Source organism: Paroedura picta, chromosome 3 (assembly GCF_049243985.1).
Source record: "Paroedura picta isolate Pp20150507F chromosome 3, Ppicta_v3.0, whole genome shotgun sequence".
NCBI classification, from domain to species: domain Eukaryota; kingdom Metazoa; phylum Chordata; class Lepidosauria; order Squamata; family Gekkonidae; genus Paroedura; species Paroedura picta.
Window position 1 is genome coordinate 50374544 of NC_135371.1, and position 27686 is coordinate 50402229.

Here is a 27686-nt window from a genome sequence, read left to right on the forward strand (position 1 = left end):
CCAACTCTGTTTCTAAAATAATTCAAGACAACTTATCCAAGCTTGTTTGTCTCCTAAAAAAATCTCTTCTTCCCAAACCATGTTGAGGAGAGTTGCTTTCCTGACAGAATGTATCTGATCATCAGGGAATGATTTTTGCAACATCCATCTCAGAGTATGTTGCATAAATACCAACCAACACAAAATTCAAATATTAATTGCCTAACTTGTGAACTGTAATACTGTAACAATTTCCACCACAGTGTGACCCCCCCCCCCTTCACCACTGGCCACAACTCAAAATGCCTCCTGAAATGTTATTCTGGGTGGCAGGATGCTTAGGAACAGAATTTCATGGGACATTGGGTGGGGACTGGCAAAAAGTTGCACTTCATCCTCTGTTGGATCCAAGCCACTGTTTGTGGTCTGGAATGACAGCTAGCTGCTTTTCTTGTATATTCAAATGCTAGGAAGAATGCTGCCTTCTGTTGCATGCTACATTCTTATAGAATGTTATAGAAGGACATTTTTGGGGGGTGGGCTTGTATGTGATCTTATGGTAAAGTGATATATTAGAAGCAGGCTGAGATTGCTGTGTTTTGGCCCTGATAATTTGCTGTAGTGGGAAGTGCTGGAATTTATCCTCTTAGAAAGGCTAGACTCCATTCCCAGATCTGTTCAGCTCTTACTAGCAACTGAACTTGTGTTGGACCTTTTCTCTGTTACATTTTCTTCATGATTCTTAACATATACATTGTGCTTTTTGTAATGATGTACTTTCAGCAGCCTAAGGTATGCGTAGTGTGCCATGATTTTTGATTGGTTTTAATATGGGAATTGAATTGTTTTAAATGTTGAAAGTTAATTTCTGGTTTTATTGTTGCTATGTTGTAAGCTGCCCTGAGCTCTCAGGGAAGGGTGAAATATAAATTAAGTAAATGAATGAATGAATATTACAGATCCAACTGGTGCTGTGAAATTAAACAAATGAAGTGTGTAGTTGAGGGATGTGTGTTATGCCTCTTCCATCAAAGCAATTTATGTCATTATAGAACCTTACTTTTCCCCTGTACACATTCTTTGACCAGTGAGAGAATTCTGGAGGCTTTTATGTTAGCTGCTTAGCCTGCCAGTAAGCTATCAGCCATTCTGACCATTTATGTCTATTTGTTGCCTCCCTCCCCTTGTTCTGTAATCAATTTGCTCTTTTGTGACCCTCTAATTCACCTGAGTGTCTATTTTAAAACTGGGTATGTAAAATCTAGTTAGCAAAGACATTTCCCCTCCCTTTTTGCAATGCTTTTCCTGCTTGTGAAGCTGTTAACTGCTTTTTTATGCCATTTTAGTGATGGGTGGATAGAACCCATAAGAAATATCCAGTAGCAATAAAACAGGAGGTGTGAAGCAGAGAAGCGGTTTAATGAAACAAAATTATGAGATTGCACTTGGCAGAGTAAACACTTGAGCTGTAATGTTAATAATTTTCAAGTATATAATGGGTCACAGCACTCACCTTTATGAGCTAAAAGCACATGAGGAAAATGGCTAATTATTTGCATTATATGTAGTAAAGACATTCTCTGAATCCGATGGAATGAAGTAATTCATCAAGCTGACATGTTGTGATTTCAGTCCTCCTTTTTACTGGGTATTCCCCCCCCCCCCTGTAACATTCCTATTTTTTCAGACTGCTGATAGACAGAAAATGGGATGCAAATACAGAGCTATTTTTAAGGTAACTTTTGTCTTTAACCTATAACTGTTTCCCTCAGCAACATGGTATATAGAAAATGTAAAAAATAAATGAATTCCTAATGTAAAAAATAAAACTGGAAGTCTGAAAAGGACGTGCCCCTGCTGTTTTCTGTCTGCTTTACTGGCTCTGGAGCAGCTGAGGAACCTGTTATGATGCGAGCAAGCATGCTGCTGCTCAAAGTATCCTGCTGAAAGGCTCCAGCTGTTTGGCTATTAACAACTTTATTAACACCCGTTTATTTTTTACCATAATCCACTTACAATTATGGGGGCTAACTGATTTGCACTGGCAAAACCTTCTTTTTTTACCTGTAGTTAGGCTGCTACTATTTCACTTAACAAAGGAGTGCTTTTTATTTCTTACTTGCCTAAGGTGACCAGATGTCCTGCCTTTGGCAGGACATCCCGCATTTGGGGGCATCTGCGCCCTGTCCCGCGGCATTTTCCAAGTGTTCTGCGAAGTTCTGCCATTCTGCTGGAATGCTGGATGCTGATGATGTCATTTAATATGTAAAAAAAAAAGTGTGTGCAAGAGGTAACCCTTTCACTACATTTTCTGGTTGCAGGCATAGTGCCTGTGAAGAACTAAAGGACTGCACTCAAGCTCTACTCTTTCTTTGTAAGCAAAAGTAATATGCTTTTGTCCTAGCTAACTTCATTCTTAGAGAAAAATGAGGGGGGGGGGAATTGTAGAACTTCCTCCTTTGTCAGAAGTTATTCATATTTGGACCATCAATAGTTTGCTGTTTGTCTGCTGCTTATCTCCCAGTGAGCAGCAGGATGTTTGACTGACAGGGAACAAGAGCAAAGATCTTCTGAGCTCTTCTTGAATTATATACAGCTTCCATAAGCAGATCACTTGCATGAACAGTAAAACTGACAGTGGTAGCTTTTTCATTTTAGAAGGTTTAGAATTCTGTGGCTGGAACTAATCCATTCCTTTTTGTAAAACAGGTCTTCTACATGTGCTGGGAATGAAAATTGACAAGGGGGAATCTTCCAGTCAAAAGGACTTCTAACACAAGCAAAAAAGGCATGCTTAAATAAAAAACCTACCGCCCCTAAAAATTTCCCCAAAATTTATGATAGTATCTAAATCTTTCCCTCTTATATCAATTTAAGTTAGCTGTATGCATTCAAACCCTCAACTGCAAGGGTAAAATCACAAGGCACAACTTAAAAGGAAGGGAGCACGGCTCAAATTTCTTTGATTCTCAGTGGAACCCCCCTTTCCTTCAGTCCCCTTGCCAATTTTAGTTGCAGGAGAAAAAAGAGGTGTTCATGATAATGCACTAATAATTTCCTCTCAATCACTATGGTAAAGAGTTTATGTGGTAAAGATTATAGACATGATGGGAATCCTTTAAACATAGAGATTGGAGAAATTCCTAGAGCATCACCAGATGTGACATTACAGCCAGCAGCCATCACCAAGAAGTGATCCTCTAGGATTCCCTTTCTTTTGTCAAAACCATAACCTTTAACCGGATATGGGCAGGAACTGGCAACCAATGCAGTTGCCTCAGCACTGGGTGGACATAGGCCATCCAAGATGTTATTGGGAGGAGGAGAGTTGGTTCTTATATACTGCTTTTCGCTACCCGAAGGAGCCTCAAAGCATCTTACATTCGCCTTCCCTTTCCTCTCCGCACAACAGGTAGGTGAGGCTAAGAGAGCCCTGATATTACTGCTCAGTGAGAACAGCTTTATCAGTGCTGTAGCAAGCCCAAAGTCACCCAGCTGGTTGCTTGTGCTGGAGCGTGGAATCAAACCTGGCTCGTGAGATTAGAAGTCTGCCCTCATTAGGACTACACTACACTAAGCTGGCTGTTGGGACCCTAGCAGCTGCATTTTGAACCAGTTGCAATTTCCAGATTAAGGCCAAGGGCAGGCCTGTATAGAGTGAGTTGCAGAAATCTATTCTCCCTAAAGCTGGGAAAGGGAAAAAAATCAGGTTAGTTCTAATTCTCTTTGAAGGTATCTTGCACACCGGCAGAGTCCCTTCGGATGGAAATTAGGATCTGCAAGAATGAGGCTCCCGAAACAGTTTCCATTTATAACCAGTGAGGCATCTTTGATGTGTCATAGTTGGGCAATAGAAAAGATGTGTAGCCCTGACCATTTGGCACAGTGTTGCTTCGGTATGACCCAGGCAGGAAGAAATTCAGCAAGTTGATGTTATCACTGATCTGTCCAGAGAAGGCTTGACAATTTATGGTGGGGCTAGACACCATGCTGTTTGCACTGGGGAATTAAATGTGAGCTGGCCTGTCTTCACACAAAACCCCAATATATCCTCCCTTCCATTCAGCCTCCCCCCACCCAGAAAAAGCTCTGTCAAACAGGCAGGCCTTGTAGTGCCTATGAAGGGTCTCCAAATAGGGGAACCCCCTCACTTCTTTAGGGAGCCCATTCCCCAGAGCTATGATGGAACAATCCGGGCTCTGGTCAATACTAGACAGGCCACCCTAAGTGACAAGACTATCAACAGGTCCCTGCTTGATGACCATAGCTAGTACACAGGGACATGTGAAAATAAACCTGATCTGTGTCTGTGTTATTTATATGATTGTTGTGACTGGTGAGTGTACATGGTGAGGTAGAGCCATTCATTCCCATGTACTTGTGTTGATCAAGCATACTGTCAGAACGTGTATATTTAAACCATCCCTCATTGCATGTTTAGGTTGCCAGGGAGAGAAGGGGAAGAAGAAGGAGTTAGTGATAGATGTATGGGAAGCATTCTTCTGGCACTAGCCCAGTGAGTTTAATGCCCACCAAAGATTTGTTTGATTTGTGTACTAGAGTCTCAAAGTCTTGTAGATAATCATTGAATTCATAAGATACTGAAACTGGTCCAACTTAATTGGACCCCTCATCTTTGAATAGGGCTATCTGAACTTTCAACTTCTGAACATGACAACCTTTTCATCACCAGTTCTTACCCTGTAAAAAGTACAAAAGGGGGGAAAGGAAGTGTACAATCCCATGTATTTGTAGGGCTAGAAAGTACCCCACAGCATGAAAATTGAAGTCACCCAGGATTATCAGCTTGTGAGCCTACAATACCAAAGCAGAGACTGCCTCTCCCAACAAAGTATAGTTTTTTAAAAAATTTACTATTAAATTTATAGACCGCCACTCTTGGCCCAGCAGGCTCGTGGCGGTTTACATTACAATAAAAACAGCACTAAAATTCCAATACAATATACAGGACAATGTATAGATTTTTATGGCAGCAAGTCAACAATCTGCTCTCCCCTGTGGAACCTCATCTGTTCACAGTTGTTTTGTCTCTCCAGATGACCCCAGGCTATTTTAGCCTAAGGAGGGTACAGATCACAGAGAAAGAGAGGGACTCAATCTCACTACTTCAGTCTACATCATGGCCTAAACCAAATGCCTGGCGGACGAGCTCCATCTTACAGGCTCTGTTGATAAACTAAGTGAACAGCAAACCAGAATGAACCCACCCTGACTGTTTCTGCACTGATACTGTTTAAATTTGCATGGGTTGACTTTTTCATCCATTACTGCACTGAAATCCACTTCTTCAGGTGCAGACCTGAATTTCCCCCTCACTTGCCTCACAGCAAAAGAATCCCCAGGAAACTGGATTTTAAATTTTAAAATGGGATCTAATGGGGTCTAAATTGGGGCTGTTCAGTGTGGAAATGCCTGCATTTGGGTTTTTCATGACGTTTGCCATTTTAGGCATGCCTCGTTCCCTGTTGCCATCCTCCCTCCCTCCCTCTCCCTTCCTCCCCCTCCAATGGGAAAGGTGCATTAGCACTCCCCCATTCTATCTGCTGTGTACCTCAGGAACATAATTCAGACAATTCCATGCCCTCAATTGCTTCTCCCCACTTCCCCCAGGTGTAATTAAAAAACCAACAAAGTAATTGTGTGACGACACTGCTGCAGTATAATGTAAAAGACTGCTTTAAAAATATTTAGGAACAGTGAAAGCAGTGGGGAAGGACCATGATGGAGCTGGCAGGGGAAGTGACTGACTGGCCAACCTCCTCCCTGGGAGAACAAAGAAAGCCAAGCTGGCAAGGCACCCCTTCCCACCCGCTGCTCAGACTTGTTTGCAGAATGCACCTGTCCTGAGCCCCCGAGGGTTCCTTGGGGCTGCAAGGGGCAGGCATGTTCTGCATCTGAGAAGCCAAGTTGGAGTTCCCCATGCCTCTCTCCTCTGATGCTGCAGGAGGCAGCTGCCAGGCCACATAGGGGAGGCATGGAGTTCCCTAAATGATTGGGGAAGACAGATGTTGCCTTCCCTGATGGGAGCATGCAGCTGGCTCCCGAAGGCTTGGAGAAGATGTGCATGTTATTCTCCCCACGTGCCTTGACTGATGGGAGCCAGTTGCAGGCTTCCTTTGGGGGAGGCAGGTGTGGGTAACTCTGTTTCCACCTCTCCTGACCCTTCAGGAGTCTGCTGCAGGCTCAGTTTGGGGGAGATGCGTGTGGACATCTCCACACCTGCCTTCCAACATCCTTCAGAAGCTGGCTGCAGGCTGCAATCAGGGATGGGAGGCAGGGGGAACTCCGCACCTGCCTTCCCTGATCCTTCGGTGGGGCAGAAGTCTAGCACACTACAACACAGCAGTATTGTAATGTGATAAGTGTTTTTAAAAAAAAAACATATACCTGGGAGGAAAGGGGGCAGGCGACTGAGGATATATGGAATGAAGGGGCACAATTAAAAGAAAGGTGCAAGCAGGCACCATTTTGCAAAAACAAAAAACCTTTTTAGAAAATGGGAAGGGAACAAAGTGTTATGGGAAGCTGTCATCTTCCTAATGTGGAAAACGTATGGGAAATGAGGGGAAGAAAGCCCAAAGTGTCAACTCACATCATCCAATTGAAGCCCAAAGGGTGGCTAAAACAAGGTATACCTTGCAGGAACGGCCCCTGCAAAGGTTGCCAGTTTCTAGTGTGCCTGGAGATCTCCCAGAATTACAGCTGACTGCCAGACTAAAGAGACCATTTTCCCAGGGAAAGGATGGCTGCTTTGAAGGATGGACTCTATGGCATTATATTGTACTCCCCAAACCCCACCCTCCACAGGCCCCAACTGGAAATCTCCAGGCATTTTCCAGTTGGCAACCCTACAGCCAGTCCTTGGTAACCACATAGTGACTCATACATACCCTTCTCATCCTCATTATCTGATTCCTCTAGCTCAGTGGCTCTCAACCTGGGGTCAGGATCTCTTTGGGGAGTCGAATGACCCTTTCACAGGGGTTGCAGCAGGGTGAGCAGCTTGGGGGGCGGCTGCCATTGTTGTCACTCCTGAAGGCACCCACCAATTTGTATATAAATTGGTTATAAATTGTATATAATCATGAACAATGGATCTTCACGCCATTGGTCAGTTTCAGTTTAATTTCTTTGAAAGAACATGTGCATAACTTATGGTTGGGGGTCACCACAACATGAGGAACTGTATTAAAGGATCATGGCATTAGGAAGGGTGAGAACCACTGCTCTAGCTGAATGTTTGTCAAGCTCCCTTGTAGTCTGTCAAAGCCTTACTTTTAGCCAACTTGGATGAAAAAGATTGTTCTTATGGCTCAAGCATTCCATTCATGTAGATGCAGAGTTTTAAAACTTATTGTACTTTATTCATGGAGTTGTCCCAACCCCTTCTATTTTTACAGTTGTGAAATGGAAAACTTAACTGAAAATCTTAGTCCTATGACATCCTGAACTGGAGTCTTTTTACATCCTCATTCACAAAGCTATTATTGATATGTTCTTATATCCCCCCATTCTTCTATTCATGTAAAGGGGAGGGCCTTTGACCACCAAAAATGTGTTAGGGATCACGGGACAAATGCTATGTAGCTTTGGACCTATTTTAAGGAAGTGATTTTAAAAAATGGCTAGATGCAACTTTACATGGATCTGGTTCCCAACCCTGAATCACTGTCCCGATACTCCTAATATCCACACTTCAGCTGTGGATTTGAGAAGGTGAGGGACCTCAGCGGGGTATAATGCCATAGACTCCACTCTTCAAAGTAGCCATTTTCCCCATGGAAACTAGAGCTGCCAGCCTCCAGTCGAGGGATAAAGGTCACTCAAATTACAATTGCTATCCAGAAGGCAGGGATTAGTTACCCAGAATAGTTGTTTTGGAGTTCAGACTCTATGATATTATCATTTTGAAGTCCTGTCATGGCTTCACCCCCAAATCTCCAGGAATGTCCTAATATGGAGCTGGCAACTGATCTCTGAAGTTGGGAGATCTGTTATGATTCGACAAGATCTCCAGGCCACACCTGGATGTTGGCAACTCTAGCTTTGTATTGTCTATGATTCAGCTGCAGTTCTGGGAGATCTGGGAGAAACTTCTGCACAATTTGATACCACCTGATTTGTATGCTTCCCCTAGGCCTGGCTGCTTGCTCTACTGTTCAACAGTAGCCATCCTATGAAAACCAGCATGGTATAGCAGTTATAGCTTTAGAGCAGGGTCTGAGACCCAGGTTCAAATCCCCATCTTGCTATGAAAGCTCACTGGCTTGTTTTGACTTAAACCTATTCTGCACTGCAGCTACTACGCCGGGCGGCCACGGTGTTGTTGCAGTGGGGCAGGTTGCCCCGCCATTCCCCATGTACGCACTGGGGCAGGGCTCCCCAGCATACGCTGACGTGCATACGCATGCTGCGCCAGAGCTGGGAAGCCCAGGCTGCTGCCCTCAGTGGCAGCAGCCGGGGGGTGGAGTGGGAATGGGCCTGGCCCCCACCGCATGCTATGGTGGGGGAAGGGGGATGCCCCTGCTGGCTCCGCAGAGCTTGCAGGAGCGTGCAGTGTCTGTACAGGGACACCATAGCTTGGGGCCGGGCAGAAGTTCCCGTGTTCCGATAATGTGGGCCTTCCGTGGCCCTGGGCTGGGCCATGCCTGTGCTGGCAGTGGGGGGGGCAGTGCACAATCCGGGATTTTCCCCGATGTTCTGCCACTGCCAGTGTGGGCATTCTGGCCTGTGCATAATGAGTCTTAGTTACTTTCAGCCCATCCTGCCGCAAATGGTTGTTGTGAGAATAAAATGGAGAGAGGAAAAGAATGCTAACTCCTTTGATTCACACTATGGAGAAATGTAAGGTATAAATGGAAGTAATTGCCTTGCAGAGGGATATTGACCACCTAATGAGGACAGTGACAACCTTAATGTGGCATAAAATATTTGGCCACAGCCTTTATTCACTGTTGAGCATGACAAGCATGGAAAGAGGATCTTGCCCTCTTGTGGTCAGACAACCACAAGGCAGCCCATAGGAGCCTGGCCCTCAACGGGTTGCATTGGCTATCCAACCCAAAATCCCAGACAAACTGGCAGACTAAAAGGGGGGGGGAGGCAACATGGAGTGACTCCTCTGGGCATCAGCCTCTGTTGGGTTCTCCTGCCACCCAGAATTGCTAGCCTTCAATCAGGCTCTGCATCCATGCAGGCCCTTAAGGGCCCCCCTCAAATTTAGGGGAGGCCAGTGCGCAAGCTTGGCCACTCCAAAATTGATCCTTCCCATGCTCCACCAATGCCAGCTGTGACAATTAAACAATAATACATCCCAACATTTCAACAATTCATAAACAGAGAAGGGTAAGGTGACCAGATTTTAACATTGGTAAAGTGGGACACCATTGACCAGGGGGTTCTTGATTAAAAATTTGGTCTATATGGAGCAACAAAAAGTTTCATAGAATGCATAGAATGCAAAAATAGTATTGTAATATATATATACTAATAATCAAGCCCGCTGTAATCTAAATACAGCGGGCGCTAGACCAGGGAGCCCCCCGCGCGACTGCCGGGGGCTCCCTTTGTCGGGGGCGTGACGCGGCGAGAGGCGCTTTGCGCCTCTCACCACGTCAGGCCATCGGGCTGGGAGCCCCCGGCAGCCGCGTTCTGCGCGGCTGCCGGGGGTTCCCTTTGTGGGCGGCCTATCAGGCCGCCGGGCAGGGAGCCCCCGGCAGCCACGCTGCACGCGGCTGCCGGGGGCTCCGTTGCCGGCGGCCTGACGCATCAGGCCGCCATCAAGGGAGCAACTCCAAGCCGCGCTCCACGCGGCTCACAGTTGCTTCCTTGTCAGCAGGGTGGGAATTGGCCGGGCCAATCGGCAGGCGCTTTGCGCCTGCCGATTGGCCCGGCCGATGGTCTGTCCGGAGGAAGGGGCCAATCAGGCCCCTTCCTCATCACGGACAAAGCCCTCCTACCAAGGGCTTAACGAATTATTTAGTCCGCGGCGCCGTGGGCGCCGCGGGCGTGTTAAGGATTTAATTTCAATATAAGTACAATTTGCCAGGTGCCCCAAGATGTCCCTCCGAAAGTGGGACAATCTGGTCATCTTAGGGAAAGAGAGTGGGTATCACATCTTTGGGCGCCCTGAGGGGGAAAAGAGGCTGAGCAATATCAGGCCATCTTTTTATCAGATGCCTGGCTTGGCCATGCCCACCATCACCATGCCAACACACACACTGCCCAGTCGATGCCAGGGCTGGGAGTTCTCTCCCACCAGCCAGGTCCCTGTTGGCATTCCTCCCCCACAGCGGCAATGGCCCCCTTTAGATAAGTCTTGGGGGCTTTATATAACTGAAGATGGGAGGCATATAAAATGGAGAGAATAAGACAGGGAATTATGAGAGAATAAGACAGGGAAAGGGGAAAGGATATGGAGGCTGCCAGGAAGAGAGAAACAGGGACAAATGTGGGGAGGGGGATCCAGGGAAAAGTGAGGTGTAACCCTAAAATTCCTTGAGGTTTCCCTACCATATCAGTGAGCCCAGCAGAGTGGCTGGCACCCCTCAACTAGGCCATAGTTTTCAAAGGTAGAGGCTGTTTGGGATGGAGGGGGCAAATGTAGGTTGGCTGTTGTGTGAGAAGGAGAGGAGAAAATAGGAAAGGGGGAGAAGCTGTGATAGTTTCAAAGAAAAATAAGAAATAGAGAGGGAGGCCTTGTAAATCTCTACTTGTAAAAATATCATCCTAATCTGAATGCAAAATGATAAGAAAACTAATAAAATATTGGTCAGTTGGAGCCATTCTTTTGTACAGATTGGTTGGCTAACAAAAAGCTAATGAAATTGAAATAGATATATTATTCAGTATATGTAAGTCTATATATATTTCTACTGCTGAAGTACCTAAACAATATGTATTTGACTGAGTTCTTCTTCCGGTTAGTTGAAATGTTTCCAGCCTGTGGAATACTCTTTAATTCATATCTTATCCACAAATATGAGCTGCCCATGTAATATATTTAATTTAGTAATGGGAACAGATGGTCATTATAGTGACTCATAACCAAGGGAGACAGATTGGCTATCTTAATTATGTTCAGAGAGTGCTGATTTGCTCTAAAATGGAGGTTGAGCCTATATGCTTCTCTTGCTCATCTAGTACTGTATATTAGGGGTGAGTTGATTCTGCAAGCACCAGATTAAGATTAAGAAAGGCACAAATTCAGGTGTCCAAAGAAAGCAGGATGTTAGGTTTGCATTCTCCCTGTGCTATGAGTGGTTAATAAAAGGGGCAGCGTTGAGAGCTTTGGGTAACCTGCTTCGGCATTTTTATTTTGTATGAGTACTGTACATTAAACTATTATTTAACTGTTCCCTGCTTACTTAATATGCTGTGAATTTTGAAATGACTGTCAGAAGATATATGGAATATGATATATGTCATTCATATTGGGAGGTTTGTACTTCTTTCCATAACTCTAGATAACCATAGATAAAATTTTGAGGTAGGGCTCTTACATAGGACAAGGGAAGGGAAATTTTTTTTAAAATATAATTTTCTTCTTAGGTCTAAATAATGCTATTAAAATATTGAGTTTTAATCTAATTAATATTGACTCCTTTTTGTTTCTTCAAAATAGTTTTCCTTCCTTAACAGTTTGTCATAGTATCTCACTAGAAATTGACTTTGCAGTACAGAAGGGTGTAGAATTTGCCTCCACAGATGCTGCTGTTACCATGGAGATAAAAGGACCAATGGTCTTTTTCTAGTTTGGACTGTACTACACTGTTCATAAAAGGATGGTGAATTCTAAAACTGCATCTTTTTATTTTTAGAAAAATATGAACCATAGTATCATAAAATAAAGCAGTTTATGTTCTATTTTAATACCTTTATCAAGTTACAAATTGAAGATTTCTCTTAAGACAAAACATAAATGAATATAAATGTTTGAAGCCTGTGCTAGTGGCTTATTCGTTTGCTAATCCTCCTCCTTAGAAAAACCTTTGGCTTTGCAAAATATAACCCCTCAGAGCCTTTGGCTTCATCTGATGCAGCATTTGATGCTGGTTACATCACAGGCTCTCTTATCTGTGTTGCTCTTCTATGGCTGAATGTGAATGAGCATGTGAAAGCTGCGAATGTGAATTTTGATTCTTGGAAGAGAGACGTGCTCTACCTCAGATTGTTGTAAAGAAGAAAAGAGGCAAAGAATTTCTTTTAAAAATCAACAATGGCTTGTAGAAGGTGTCATTTGTAAGTATTCTCTGTCATATAGTCTATGTCTTTGTCATTGGTTAGAAAAGAGTACAGATTGGTGGACAGGAGTAGGAATCGTGATTTAGTTCCTTTTCTCTTCATGAACCATTTTTGGGTGTTACCTCTCAGCAGCGTATTGGTGTGGATGTTAGAATTGTGCAGTTGTAAAGCTTCAGAGCTGCAATAGTAGGGACAATTTGGCAAGGTAGATAACAGAAAGAAACCTGTTAGAGGTTTGATCAAAATGTGACATTTGCAGCACACAGGATTTTGGTCTCCTATGTATAAATATTCTCACCAGCAGTTAGTATATCTTCAGCTTCGTATAAATGCTTTGTTCCATGGTTTGCTTAAGCGATGGCAGAAGTCTCCTTCAGGCAATATATCTTTGATGCTATTTGTGACACAATATGTAATTCCAATATATTATTCCACAGTGATTATGTACTAGAAAAGAGATAATTCATAATATTTACACTGCAGGAATGTAGTACTTAATAACAAGGTGTGTAATTTTTTTTTGTTTCAGTCATAGAGAAGTTAACATAATTTACACAAGCCTGGTAAAATAACTGAATCAGTGTATTTAAGGAGCATTAGATCTACTTATTTATGAGGATTCAGTAGTCTTTGATTTTTGAAACTACAGTCATAAACTCCTAGCACCAATACATCCCAATGAATGCTTCAGCCCAAACCAAAATGGGATGAATATATAGTACGATATTTCAAAGTAGTTAACCTTTTAGTTTGAAGAAAACAAATTCAAAAGGTTTATCATTCTGAATTCATTACTTCCATATTAATAATCTATAAATATACATCTCACTATTCTCTGATGTTAATATACATATCAACTTATAGCCTACCGTTATGATATGCCAGCATGCATACTTTGACCCTCCAGTTTCCAATAAGTGATGCTTATCCCACAAGCAGACATTTTAAAAGCAGCCACTTATGAGAGCCGTGTTATGCAGCATGAGCCTTGCCACAATTTGCTTTAATTGCTACCTGATTCATAACACTGAACTGAACTCCAATGCCCTTCAGGGAGGGTGGTATATAAATACAATAAATAAATATATTTTCAGTGTTTAATATGCAATTGATTTCACTGTTTGCTATTCATGGATAGGCATTGCTTAGTTGAAACAGGGAAATCAGAACTTGATTCTAAATGTGCTGTGTTGATGTAATTCCTAAAAACTTATTTTAGGTGTCTTGTGGACCTCACTCTTCGAGAGCTGTTCTTTTCAATTAACTTTATTGGACCGCGTCTTGAAGATGCAGATTGTGGTTTGTAGCCCTGAATAACTTACACCAGGGTAATGGCCATAATAAGATAGATGATTGCTACCTTATGTCAAAGTAGAAAGAAAAATGATTTATTTTAAGCCTATATAATAATTGTTGATATTAGGAGCAAGTTTGACTTGTTGAGGTTCAGCCAAGCATGTAATCAGTATGTGCTGATATATGTAATACTAATCCACTATGTTGGTGTTAACTTGTCAGAATGAAAGATCCACAGATACACTGGAACATCCATTTGTTTACTCAATTTCATTTGCATTTGTTAGTGGAAGTTCTGGTTTTATTGGTGTCAGCAAGAATTAGACAGATTTTATGCAATCTCATGTAGCCAGCATCCAGCATAAAATTATTATACTATGCTATAATAGTTGTTACCAAAACGATTTTATGATCAAAATATCAACCTTGTATAGAGACTGTGCAACAGGACACATAACATATAGCATCTGGCCATTGCTTGACCCAATATCTTTACTACTTATCTTTCCCCAAGAATGGTTTGTGTGTTTTTGTACTAATTTTGTTTAAATTTGGTTTATTGGGGAGTGATATTGGCACTTCCTTCTCAAATATCAATGCACTCTTCCTTGTTTTAATCAGCCAGAACCATATAAGGATATATATTGTGGGATACCCATCTTAGTTTCTCGTTTCATCTCATATTTAATATTTTATTCTGATAGGAAAATATTTGACTTTCTAAGGTTATGTGAAAAGTTGACAAAACTGAGAAATGCAAAATATTTGTCACTAGTAATATATGTATGATTTTCATTTGTCACCTGTTTCTTTAAAGTTACAATACAGGTAAATTTAAATGGACTTTTTAATGCTTAAAAATATATTATCTTTGTATTGTGGATAGTTTTTAGAGATATTCTTAAAACATAGAAAGGTATTTTGACTCTGGCAAATATGTAATATAAATAATTTAACTAGAAAGATATTTTTCCCAGTGTAAACAGGAATAATTCATGGGCTGTATGACTAACAAGGGAGATTTTCCTACAGATACTATAATGCATATTATGGTTGCTATACAATCACACTGAATAATAAATTTTGCTTTGGCATAAATATTTTCTTGTACTATTTCAGTACTACTATCTTGTTTTTAAGAACCAACAAATTAGATGCTACCATGTTGTTTTCATGCAGTATTGCTTCAAGAAATTGTGCACTGTACTATATATCTCTGAAATTTTGTTGCATTTGATATTATAATCTAGAGCAACTGTGGCAGAATTCTTACTTATTAGGAATGTGACTTAAAAAACAGTTCTTCACCAATAATGCTACCTATGATAGTTTCTCAGTTTACCTAGGATTTTTATCCTGTGGTGTAGGTTGTCTTCAACATTCGCTTCCAAACTAAATTGCTTCATTCTGAAAATTGTTTGTAACCAACCATTGAGAACTGATTCAGATGTCTAGTGGAACATAAATGCTTGATAGAATAGTGACTGCCTGTTAAGAATTAAAATTTGCCCTACAAATGTTAAGTAGTTCATCTGTTTTCTATCACTTGCCATATCACACTGCTTCTGTTTTTTGTTTGTTTGTTTTGTTTGTTTTACTATGGCCACTTAAAGTAACTAAAATGAAAGCGCTCTTTTTATGTAGTTTTGTAGTGCATTATCATCCAGTGCCCTTAGAGCTATGGGATCACATCAGTACAGAAACATAATAGGCATAAGTTGATGTCTTTTATTGGATTGCTTGCTTCTCTGCATTTGAACAGAACAACAGTCTATTCTCTTGACATTTTAATTCTTTGCTGGAGGTTTCAACAGAGCTATTTAAAACTGGTAGATAAAAATAAACTATACAAATATGACTGATAAACAAGATTAATATGTTTTACGGATCATATGTTTTATGGCTGTTTGTAAAAAGGCACAAAAACACCTTCTTTAGTCTTTCAATAACTGATACACTTCCTTTGTGTTGTAGAGTATGTGGTTTTAAAGGCAGCTATACTTTGTCCAAGAAGAAAATTCAGTCTTTAGCCTAAGGTCCTTTTAAGATTTGTGATACAATTTACATTGTATAAAGAAATAATGGAAGCCTATCCATGTAAGAAAAAATACTTACGGAGTAGGTGCTATATGAAAGTACACTAGACTGAACTTTTAAATAAGTTTTTATGATTGTACAAAGTCTCTAGGCTTAATAGAACATTCTCAAGGAGGATGCAACATTATTTGATCAGTTAATTGTATTTTATTCTTTGTCTCTTGCAATTAGCTTTCATTTAGCTTGGTTCATCATGCTACAAAAGTGAGTCTCAAGGAAAACTAAACATGATGAATAGTAAAGTGACCATGTTGCATCACAAATAATTTATACTCAGTTATATAGAATTTGTGGTAAAAAAGTGGTTTAAGGGAATTATATCAGGTTGGATTTAGTATGCTTATCATATTTTATAAAAAATATCTAACGTAGCTTTGTTTTTATTTTTTAAAAACCTTGAGGCACAATCCAATTTCTTTTGCCCAGCATCCAGAAGCAATACTTTCAATACACGCATTGAATACACACAATACACAGTCTATTAGACTATCCCTAAGAAAGGTGTGTGTTGCCCTTTTCACAGAATGATTCTACATTCGCTCAGCACACAGTCTTGTCTACTGGTCTTGCCTCTAACAGCTATAAATGGATTAGACCTTTTGACAATAAATGGTCATATAAATTATATTTAAGTTGGCTGTGTGCATAAGGTAAGAAGAATATGCAGCAGGCAGATTAATTGTGTATTGTAGCATTTTCCCCTCTATTCATAGTTTTATGTAAGTTTGATATATGAAATTATGCGTGAGAATTAGAAAGCCAGAAAGCGTCCATTCTAGCTTGTGCTTTGAATTTAGTAGGATGGAACAGTAACAGAGTTTGTAGACTGACTTAAAGTAGCCATGCCAGCCCAGAAATCAATACAGAGTTGCTGGACTCAGGAATCTGTCTTTGGATTATCTGTATAGTTATACAGAAATCCAAAATTAAGTTCATACAGAGGGTATGCTGTCTCAGCATAAGATCTCTCCTCACCAGTTTGTTCCTACTCAGCAGCAGCCTTCCCTTGTTCATAAGCAATGTCCTTCTTAGTACCATATTCTGGTGGCAGCATATGGTGTCCTTTATTCACATGCATTGGTTGAACACATCTGGATTCAACTGGCACAGTACTGTCAAAAACAGAATACTGGTCTTCATTTGACCCTTGATCCTGGATGAGGAAATGGATTGTCCTCCTGTCACATACAAAGCTGAGCATGGCATGGCACCATATGTACTCTCATCCAAGAGGTGGATTGGGGCAAAGGAATGTGCCTGCTTTGTCAATTCTGATTAAGAATGTTTTAATTGTTTTCTGTGGCATATTTGTTGGGGTCTGGATCATGCTGATTATGCCTAAATTGTGAGATAGAAAACAAATTACCAATATGTATACAAATTTATTGTGGATATTTTTAGGATATTAGTGTATTTTGTTATCAAATATCTGCCGGTTACTGTTGGAGGTGATTTTTGTTTTGTAAAATCTACTTGCGATATTTTGATGGATTAGCAGCACATTTCAATAGTAATCTTTGCTAATTTAATGATGTCAAATTTTAAACATTTTGCCTGAAAAAAAATAATGCCATTGTGGTTCATTAATAGGATTGTGGAAGTATCAGTGCAGTTTCTTTCCTGGTTTCTATCTAGTACCATCTATTTTTACATAACTGTATATATGAAGACCAGGATGTGGAATCATGCATTCCATAAATCCTTTCACTCAGTTTCCATTTGCCTGCCTTAACCTTGGTTCAGTCTTAACTGTATAAACCTTAACCCAGGTGAATAATAACCAGGATTTCTTCTAAGCCAAAGTTTTGAAACTGTTTTAAAATCCTGGCTAGTTTTAACCATGGTTTATTTCTGAGCTGAATTAAGCTTTACCATAGTTATAGCAGCTGTACATCATATGTGCACCCCACTCTCAATCCATTCATTATGATTAAGGAATTAAAGCATGGTACAGTTGCATAGGTTCTATCAGAGTCATGACTTTGTAGCCATCTCTTATCCATTTGAGAAGAAAAAGAGGAGAGAAGTCAAAATTTTGTTAGTAAATTTTTTAGTAAATAATCTATGCACTTTAGAATACTGACATGCAATTAGTTATTCATGGTCTACCACTCTGATTTTAGTGTGTATAAATAACTAGGGTCACTGTTTCAGCCTTTAAATATAGTGCATGTAATAAAAATGAAATTAAAAATAATATGCCACCAAATTTCTTTTCTTGTTTACTTTGATGGAGTAACACATATAACCCTCTACATATAGGGAAACATGCTAAAGACACAACAAATTATTGGGAGGAAATTGTTTTCTGCTTAGTTATGATTTCAGAACACAAAACCAAGTATGTAGAGCATTATAATGTATATCTTGCCAATACCTGAACATTTTGTAAAACATATCTCTGAAGGAATATATATACCTTTGTAAAAGTGAGGGGCTTGCTATCAATACAAGCTGTTCTTGTTAAACATTTAAAATAACATTCTTAAAACATGGGCTTGAGCAATATAGGTACCGAATAAAGGATATCTTCTTGACCTTACCAGGTTCTCTCTTTTAGATATGTGGAGTCAATATGTTTTCCAAATTACAGTATACAGTGAGAGACTTTGATTATTCATCAATAGTATTAGTAGTCTTTTACACTGGCCTAAAACCTAAGTGAGTGTGAATATTTCTCAGTTGTATGAAGCATCCAGATAAGGCAATCAGCTATATGGAAAAATGAAAAGAACTAGATTTCATGGTAGTTTTAGTCACTTTAATATGAGCAAACTAGACCTTTCAAATCTGACATGCAAGTATAAGAGAAACATATGAACCTTTGGATTTGAAATATTTATTTACAATTGGAATTAAATGGTTGACTAAACATAACGCTCAGGTTCAGCCCGAAGCTGTTGATTGATTGCTAAATGAGTGAAGCTATTAATGGCTGGAAAGGAAAATTTTCATTCTACCTTACTTCTGATCAAGGATTCTTAACTTTAGAATTAATGTTAGTAATTTGAAGAATTGTTTGGAGTTATGATTCAACATAGTTTTAGAATTTATTAATTAGTGTAATTATTGTACAATGCCACATGGATAAAATAAAATATCTTATTTAGGAAAATAAGGAAATGGCACCAATCACCCACAGGAGCAAAATGTATATTTAGAATGGGTTTGCATTCATAATCAGTATTTTTACAATATCTTCTATCATATGGCCATCTTCTCCCTTTTCTCATAATAATTCATATTAAGAGTTTTAGTTAATCATAGTTTCTGTTAAATGTTTTATAGCCTTCAACATTCCATAAATGATCATATAGACTTTTTTCCCCTTAAATGGATAGGGCTAATGTACAGTCTGGCAGCCTAGCAGTATGGCCTGGTGGGCCAGAGTTAACGTTTATGTAAGCCTTATGCAAGCAGGTAGCTAGGATCAGGTGAAACAAACCACAGGCTACATGCCATTGCATTCATATAATACAGTGTATTATGAGAGCTAGCATAGTGTGGTGGTTAACATGTCAGATTAGGATTAAATTCCCACTCTGCCATGTAAACATGCTGGGTAACCTTGGACCAGTCATATACTCTCAGCCTGATCTACCTCAAAGGGTTTTTATGAGGATAAAATGTAAGACAGAACAATGTAAGCTGTTTTGGGCACCCCCTGGGGACAAAGGCAGGATATGAATGAATAAATGAATGAATGAACTATATTATATTGATGGAGTTTACAAGATATTGGTCTCACTTTGTAGTTAAAATCCCACAAAGCCCTACGTAATCAAATCCTCAAGTGAAGTGTATTAACTGTGAATCTGGACATGTTCATAGTGGCTTCCATGTATCCCTGGTCAACTCAACCCACTTCTTCATATTGTTGTTGTTGTTAGGTGCGAAGTCGTGTCCAACCCATCGCGACCCCATGGACAATGATCCTCCAGGCCTTCCTGTCCTCTACCATTCCCCAGAGTCCATTTAAGTTTGCACCTACTGCTTCAGTGACTCCATCCAGCCACCTCATTCTCTGTCGTCCCCTTCTTCTTTTGCCCTCGATCGCTCCCAGCATTAGGCTCTTCTCCAGGGAGTCCTTCCTTCTCATGAGGTGGCCAAAGTATTTCAGTTTCATCTTCAGGATCTGGCCTTCTAAGGAACAGTCAGGGCTGATCTCCTCTAGGACTGACCGGTTTGTTCGCCTTGCAGTTCAAGGGACTCGCAAGAGTCTTCTCCAGCACAAGAGTTCAAAAGCCTCAATTCTTTGACACTCGGCCTTCCTTATGGTCCAACTTTCGCAGCTATACATTGCAACTGGGAATACCATAGCCTTGACTAAACGCACTTTAGTTGGCAGGATGATGTCTCTGCTTTTTAGGATGCTGTCTAGATTTGTCATAGCTTTCCTCCCCAGGAGCAAGCGTCTTTTAATTTCTTTGCTGCAGTCCCCATCTGCAGTGATCTTGGAGCCCAGGAAAATAAAATCTGTCACTGTCTCCATTTCTTCCCCATCTGTTTGCCAGGAATTGAGAGGGCTGGATGCCATGATCTTTGTTTTCTTGATGTTGAGTTTCAAGCTAACTTTTGCACTCTCCTCTTTCACCCGCATCAACAGGCTCTTTAGTTCCTCTTCACTTTCTGCCATTAGAGTGGTATCATCTGCATATCTGAGGTTGTTGATATTTCTCCCTGCAATCTTGATCCCAATTTGTGACTCCTCTAATCCCGCCTTTCTCATGATGTGCTCCGCATACAAGTTAAATAGGCAAAGTGATAGTATACAGCCTTGCCGAACTCCTTTCTCAATTTTGAACCAATCAGTGATTCCATGTTCAGTTCTCACTGTTGCTTCTTGACCTGCATATAAATTTCTCAAGAGACAGATAAGATGCTCTTGTATTCCCATATCTTTAAGAATTTACCACCATTTGTTGTGCTCCACACAATCAAAGGCTTTAGCACAGTCAATGAAGCAGAAGTAGATGTTCTTCTGGAACTCCCTAGCTTTCTCCATGATCCAGCATATGTTGGCAATTTGATCTCTAGTTTCTCTGCCTCTTCGAAATCCTGCCTGTACTTCTGGAAGTTCTCGGTCTACATATTGCTAGAGCCTAGTTTGTAGGATTTTGAGCATAACTTTGCTAGCATGAGAAATGAGTGCAGTGGTGCGGTAGTTTGAACATTCTTTGGCATTGCCCTTCTTTGGGATTTGAATGTAAACTGACCTTTTCCAATCCTGTGGTCATTGTTGAGTTTTCCAAATTTGCTGGCATATTGAGTGTAGCACTTTTACTGCATCGTCTTTTAAGGTTTTGAATAGTTCAACTGGAATGCTGTCACCACCACTTGCTTTATTGTTGCTCAGACTTCCTAAGGCCCATTTGACTTCACATTCCAGAATGTCTGGCTCCAGGTCAGTAACTACCCCATTGTGGTTATCAGATATGTTAAGCTCGCTCTTGTATAGTTCTTTTGTATAATTTTGCTACCTTTTTAAAAATCTCTTCTGCTTCTGTGAGGTCCCTACCGTTTTGTTCCCTTATCATACCCATCTTTGCATGAAACGTTCTCTTCATATCTCCAATTTTCTTGAAAAGATCTCTGGTCCTCCCCATTCTATTGTTTTCTCTATTTGTTTGCACTGTTCATTTAAGAAGGCATTCTTATCTCTTCTAGCTTTTCTCTGGAATTCTGCATTCAATTGGTTGTATCTTTATCTTTCTCCCTTGCCTTTCACTTCCCTTCTTTCCTTAGCTATTTGTAAAGTTTCCTCAGACAGCCATTTTGCTTTCTTGCATTTCTTTTTCTTTGGGATGGTTTTAGTTGCTACCTCTTGTACAATGTTGCGAACCTCCATCCATAGTTCTTCAGGCACTCTATCAGATCTAATTCCTTAAATCTATTTGTCACCTCTACTGTTTATTCATCGGGGATATGATTTAGTTCATACCTGAGTAAAAGGTAAAGGTAAAGGTATCCCCTGTGCAAGCACCGAGTCATGTCTGACCCTTGGGGTGACGCCTCCAGCGTTTTCATGGCAGACTCAATACAGGGTGGTTTGCCAGTGCCTTCCCCAGTCATTACCGTTTACCCCCCAGCAAGCTGGGTACTCATTTTACCGACCTCGGAAGGATGGAAGGCTGAGTCAACCTTGAGCCGGCTGCTGGGATTGAACTCCCAGCCTCATGGTCAAAGCTTTCAGACGGCTGCCTTACCACTCTGCACCACAAGAGGCTCATGCTATACCTGAGTGGCCTAGTGCTTTTCCCTACTTTCTTCAATTTAAGCCTAAATTTTGCAACAAGAAGCTGATGATCTGAACCACAATTAGCTCCTGGTCTTGTTTTTACTGACTGTATAGAACGTCTTCATCTTTGGCTGCAAAGCACATAATCAATCTGATTTCTGTGTTGACCGTCTGGTGATGTCCATGTGTAGAGTCGTCTCCTGGGTTGTTGGAAAAGAGTGTTTGCTATGACCATTGTATTCTCTTGACAAAATTCTACCAGCCTGTGCCCTGCGTCATTTTGTACTCCAAGGCCAAACTTGCCTGTTATCCCGGTTATCTTTTGGCTTCATACTTTAGCATTCCAATCCCCCATGATGATAAGTACATCATTTTTTGGTGTTGCTTCTAGAAGGTGTTGTAGGACTTCGTAGAACTGGTCAACATCCTCTTCAGCAGCAGTGGTTGGGGCATAGACCTGGATTACTGTGATGTTGGATGGTTTGCCTTGGATTCGAACTGAGATCATTCTGTCATTTTGGGGATTGTATCCCAAGACTGCTTTTCCTTCTCTCTTATTGATTAGGAAGGCTTCATATATGTAGGATTAAATAAGCGGGGCTTTTCTGCGCACTCGGCTGAATCCTAAATTTCTTGGCAGTTGATCCATAAGCATTGTACTTGGTTTGGGCAGGGTTCTTCTGCATATTCCCTCAACATTTTCATAGTTGCACAGTCAGGTTATTTCCTCCCTGAAATGCCCCCAAGGTAAAGTGCTGTTATCAGTTGCACTGAAGCAATCCCATCCCACTCTCTGTGTGTATACTTATATCAATATATTGATATCATGGCTGTTTTTTTAAATATCACTGAAGTATCAATATAGTATTCTAATTTTAGCTTAAGCAAGTTCTCTGAATTCCGAGCTTTATTTTTTTTTAAGTAAGTCTGTTTCCTTCTCTCATGGATTTATGTCCTTTTCCTTAGATCTCCATGAGGGGTAAGGTAGAGATTTTTTTTCAAAGCTGGGGATTCAGAGAATCTGATTAAACTAGGATTACATTAAGCCATCATTACACGCAACACTGTCAATATATTTTAGTGCCTTTAAAAAATAACCATCTTTCTTCATGGAAGAAGGGGAGAGATGAAAGCGAGTGCTTTGATGACAATGACAGTCCAAAGACTTAAAAAGTGGGTGGAAGTATGTGAGGATGGGAAGGCAAACCAACAGGGAAAAATTGACCTGAAATTGGTTATCAGAAAAAGATGGGAGTGAAAATGGTCTGAAAAGAAATGGGGGGGATGGACAAAACAAAAAGTTAAGTGAAAACTGCAGGCACAGAAGTGCCTACAGAGATCAGTGGATAAACAGAAGCTGTATGGTGCCAGAACCAAAGAAGAGGGAACAGTACAGAAAACCAGGGTTTGCAGGTGACCAGTTGCCCAAGTAGACCCCAAAACACAGTAACAAAACATTTTGTTTTAGGAAATTATACTAGCTTTCCTTTCAGGCAAACTGTGGAGCTTTTGGTCCTTCTCAGAATAGCCAGACTTGCCACAAAGTATTCATTCATTTTTATGAACATTTGGACTTTGTCATGATCACTTTATTGAATTTTTATATGTTCTGTGGTCTGTGATGGTGTTTTGTGAGAAGATTCTTTTCTTTAAATGCAATTGCCACACAAGGTGATCTTATGTAGCATTAAAGGGCCAGTGATGCTCTTAGGACTGCTACCCTTTATGTCCTTGTCTCCTCCTTCCAAATGAATTAATTGAATAAATGGTTAATTATCTGCAGCGATGTGTGGGGAAGAAAATACAGGGTTTAATTCCTATTTTTTAGCAATAAATTTTAAAATACTATTAGTGAAGATTTTGGCTTTTTCCAGAGGAATTTACAAAAAGAACAGTGGGATGTGTAGGATTTAAATAGAGTAAATGGAACTAGAGGAGGGAAATGGAGAATGAAGCCAGAGAAAGGCTTTGAAACATAATTTTCTGTGTGCAAAGTATGTGTGGTGGGAGGAACTAGACCAGGACATTTCTAATTAAAACCTTCAGTTTGCAGCTATAAGCTGGAGCTCCTATTATATCTGGGTGGAAGACGGAGTGGAGTCAGCAGGACTCTGGGGCAATAGTGTCCAGCCAGGCAACTTGCACTACTTTGGTCAGTTGTATTGTTTGCAGGAGGTGAACACAGCCCCATTCAGTGAGCTCCTATTTGGTCTGCATTGCATATTTAAAAGAAGGGGCTGCAGGGAAGCTGGGTATTCAGTATCATGGGTCAATAATATCCACTGGTGTAGTGCCAGCATAGTGTAGAGGTTAAGAGTAGCAGCTTCTAATCTGGTGAGTGGGGTTTGATTCCCCACTTCTCCACATGCAGCCAGCTGGGTGACCTTGGACTTGCCACAGCACTGATAAAGCTGTTCTTACCGAGCAGTAATATCAGGACTCTCTGAACTTTGGGCAGTGAAAAGCGGGGTATAAAAACTCTTCTTCTTTTTCTTCCTTCTTCCTCCTTTCTTTCTTCTTTCTTCTTTACCTATTGTCCCCATCCTATGGTGTGCCAAGAACTAAGGAAACTGTAAATAAAAGTTATGGCCTGATTTCCCGCAGTCCAATATGTCTGTGTCATCCCTCTTTTCTGCTGTTTTAGACTGGTCCTTGCTCCAGGCACAAGATCAACTCTTGTGACAAGGGGATAGCATAAACTCATGACTTTGTTTTGTTAAAGGTGCTGGAATGAAACCGTATTAATGAAAGAGCTTTTTAAAAAAATGAATGAAGAAAAGATCCGAAAGTAGCAGTGGTAATTTTGAGCTTTAATTTTATTACAAGAGAAGGAGACAGTGGCATGGTGTGATTGCATGTTTTCCTTCAGTGTGTTTAGTAACGGATTAAGGTATCAAGCATTATTTCATCAATTTTCCCTGCTGGAATGCAGTGGCCAGGAAGGAGTATATGAGCATTGTGGAGAGAGTAGGGAAAAGAACAAACTGTTAATTCAGCATAAATTTCAACACTGTTGGAGGGAAACAGATCATTTATATTATATCAAATAGTTCTTGCTTGTGGGTAAATATATGGAGACCTATAAGATAGTACAGTATTGAATCACTGATATAATTCTAATTCCATATGATTGTCAAACAGTCGATTCTCATTAATGCAAAATGGCATTCACCAAGATAATTCTTTCAAATATAGTATAAATTCAAAATTGTTGGTTTACAAAGACAAATGTGGCCAAAAGCTCACAAGAGAGGCCCACTGGTTGTGGCCGCATGCAGACAGTGGTCACAGAAAACAGCACATGGAGGAGCTGGCTTCCAATATCACAAGAGGTATGTTGCGAGGATTTCTGTTCAAGCCAGCTTCCCCCAGAGCAGCAGGGCCTGCCACACTGATTGCCTTGTGGGGGCTGGCTTGCCAGTCCCTTTAAAAAAGAAGGGCAGCAGAAGGCTTTCTTTTCCTGCTCTGGCAGCTACAGTGTTTCCTACCCTCCCACCCTTTATGTTTATTATAATTGTCTCTGCTTGTTCTGTCACAGGTGGTGGATGTGGTACTTTGGGTGGATCAATTTTGGGAAGGGGGTTGTGAGTGAGTGTGCTACACCACCCTAGGACGGGGGCCTCCTTAAGAGAATGCGTGGATGCTCAGCCACAACCTACTCTAGTATGGCTGCCTAGATCACTTTTCCAGGTGACAGGGTGGATTCCTACCAGAGGCTGATGGCTACAGGAGCCTCCTTACCTGTCACTTCCCTGTGCCCAGCTAATACTCAGCCCGTAGGATGGCACATGTGCATGTTCATGTGCCTTTGGGCTTGGGTGGCAAGCATTTTGGCTTTCTTGCAGTCTGCTAGCTGCAAGATGGCTGGATCTGTTCTCATTAGGCCTATGCTCATTTAAATAGCAATAAAGGCTGTGACCAATTTTTCGCCATTATATGTGTGTTGTGTTGTTATTTCTATTCTGCGAACTGTCTGCTTGCTACGCAATAGAATCTCTTTATCCGTAGACCAAAGAACAACATAATTTTGTCAACACTAAACCAAACTGCATATTGTGACCTGGCTAACAGAATTGTAATTTTTTAAAATGAGGATGTAGCTGCAAAGGGGGGGGGGAGCATTTATTTATACAAAGTTACATTTTATTATCATTATTACCTTTTATGTTACAAGTAGAAATAGTTCTTATATAAAGGTAATAATGATACACTGTCCCTAGTCAATGTTTTTTTTTTTAAGAATGAACACTTTTTGTTCATGACCAGTTTTCACTAGCTATGTTGGTAGCTTTTGAACCAAACTTCCAGTTTCTAAAATCCTTCTGGCTTTTCAAGATGAGCTAGGGTCATCTCCACAATGAATGCTCCCTCTGTCTTTTCCTATCTTAAGTGCTTTCACAGGTTGCTCCCAGACTGGTAGTTTTCCTCTTCTTCTTTTTATGTCTTCTGGCTTTTTGTTTGCATGCTGGATCTGGTAAAGGATCAGATTTCTGCTAAGTCTGCACTTTCATCACCTCAGAGGAGGCAATATGCCACACACACCGTTTTTTTCACACGCTGTATCAGCACATCGGAATAATATGAAGTAGTGTTCCCAAGATTTGAAGGTTACCTATGTACCCCAACTCTGAAGTTAATTTCCCCTCCAAAATAAAGATGTTGTTCCCTCACAGACTGAGCTAGCATAGTTCCTTAGTTGTAAAAATGAAGCTCACTTTCCCACCTCGTGACTGTTATATCTTTCTGGCTTTACTCAGCTCTGAAACCCTATTGTTCCCTGTGGAACCATGTGTTGAGCCCTTTTTCTTATAATCCTTTATCAGAAATGCACTGAGGCATTTTTAACAACAAACCCAGGTTTTATTTTATTATTTTAGAAAGCAGTAAAGGATATTTGGAATGAGGAGATTACGCTTCTTATTATAAATAAAGTGTTTTCTTATTAAACACTTTCTTATTAAACACTTGTTTTAGAAGTTCTTACTTATAGGCTTTGTGAAGCATATGGGCTTATCTGTAAACAGCCCGTGGCGCCACGGGCGCCACGGACTGTATAAAGGAGTAAGGGGTAGTGGGGAGGAGTTAGGGCGGGACCGGTCCGGGATAAAAACTCGGGGGGGGGGCCAATCAGGAGCCGCGAAGCGGCTCCTGATTGGCCCCTCCGAGTGTCAATCCCGCCCCTAGCAGACAATTGCCTGCTTCACTCGCTCGGAAAATGGCGGCCCGCCTGGTGAGAGCCTCGGCTGGGGGGTGGGCCGGGAAGCCTTCTCTCGGCCGGCGGAGCGGCCTCGCAGCGTTGTGGACGCTGCGAGCCCGCTCCGCCGGCCGAGAGAAGGCTCCAGAGAGCCTCGGGGGGGTGGATGGGTGGGGGGGGAAGGGAAGCCTTCTGCCGCCGGCCGCAGCGGGCTCACAGCGTCGTTGACAGAAAAAAAAACCCTGTAGGAGCCTTTCGCAGATCCAAGCAGCAGAAAACAACACCCTGAAGGAGCCTTTCCCAGCTCCAAGCAGCAGAAAAAAAAACCCCTGTAGGAGCTCCAAGCCGGCACGCCCACGAGAGCTAGCAGGAAAAAAAAACCCTGTAGGAGCCTTTCACAGCTGCAAGCAGTAGAAAAAAAAACCCTGTAGGAGCCTTTCCCAGCTCCAAGCAGCAGAAAACAAAACCCTGAAGGAGCCTTTCCCAGCTCCAAGCAGCAGAAAACAAAACCCTGAAGGAGCCTTTCCCAGCTCCAAGCAGCAGAAAACAAAACCCCTGTAGGAGCTCCAAGCCGGCACGCCCACGAGAGGCAGCAGGAAAAAAAAAACCCTGTAGGAG

General features: G+C 41.2%; 1 protein-coding gene across 12 annotated transcripts in view; it reads left to right on the top strand.

Annotated features, from left to right (window-relative positions):
• IQSEC1 (IQ motif and Sec7 domain ArfGEF 1) overlaps positions 1 to 27686 on the top strand; it is a 466480-nt gene that overhangs the window by 165953 nt on the left and 272841 nt on the right. For 5 of the 12 annotated variants that reach the window (XM_077325624.1, XM_077325616.1, XM_077325625.1 and 2 more), the window contains exon 1: positions 12004 to 12240. The exons of the other annotated variants lie outside the window; for them this stretch is intronic. Coding sequence is in view for 3 of the 5 variants with exons in the window: in XM_077325616.1 (XP_077181731.1) it covers positions 12218 to 12240 (23 nt within the window). In the remaining 2 variants the exon portion in view is untranslated. Of the gene's footprint in view, positions 1 to 12003; positions 12241 to 27686 lie in introns of those variants that run through there. 12 annotated transcript variants of the gene reach the window in all.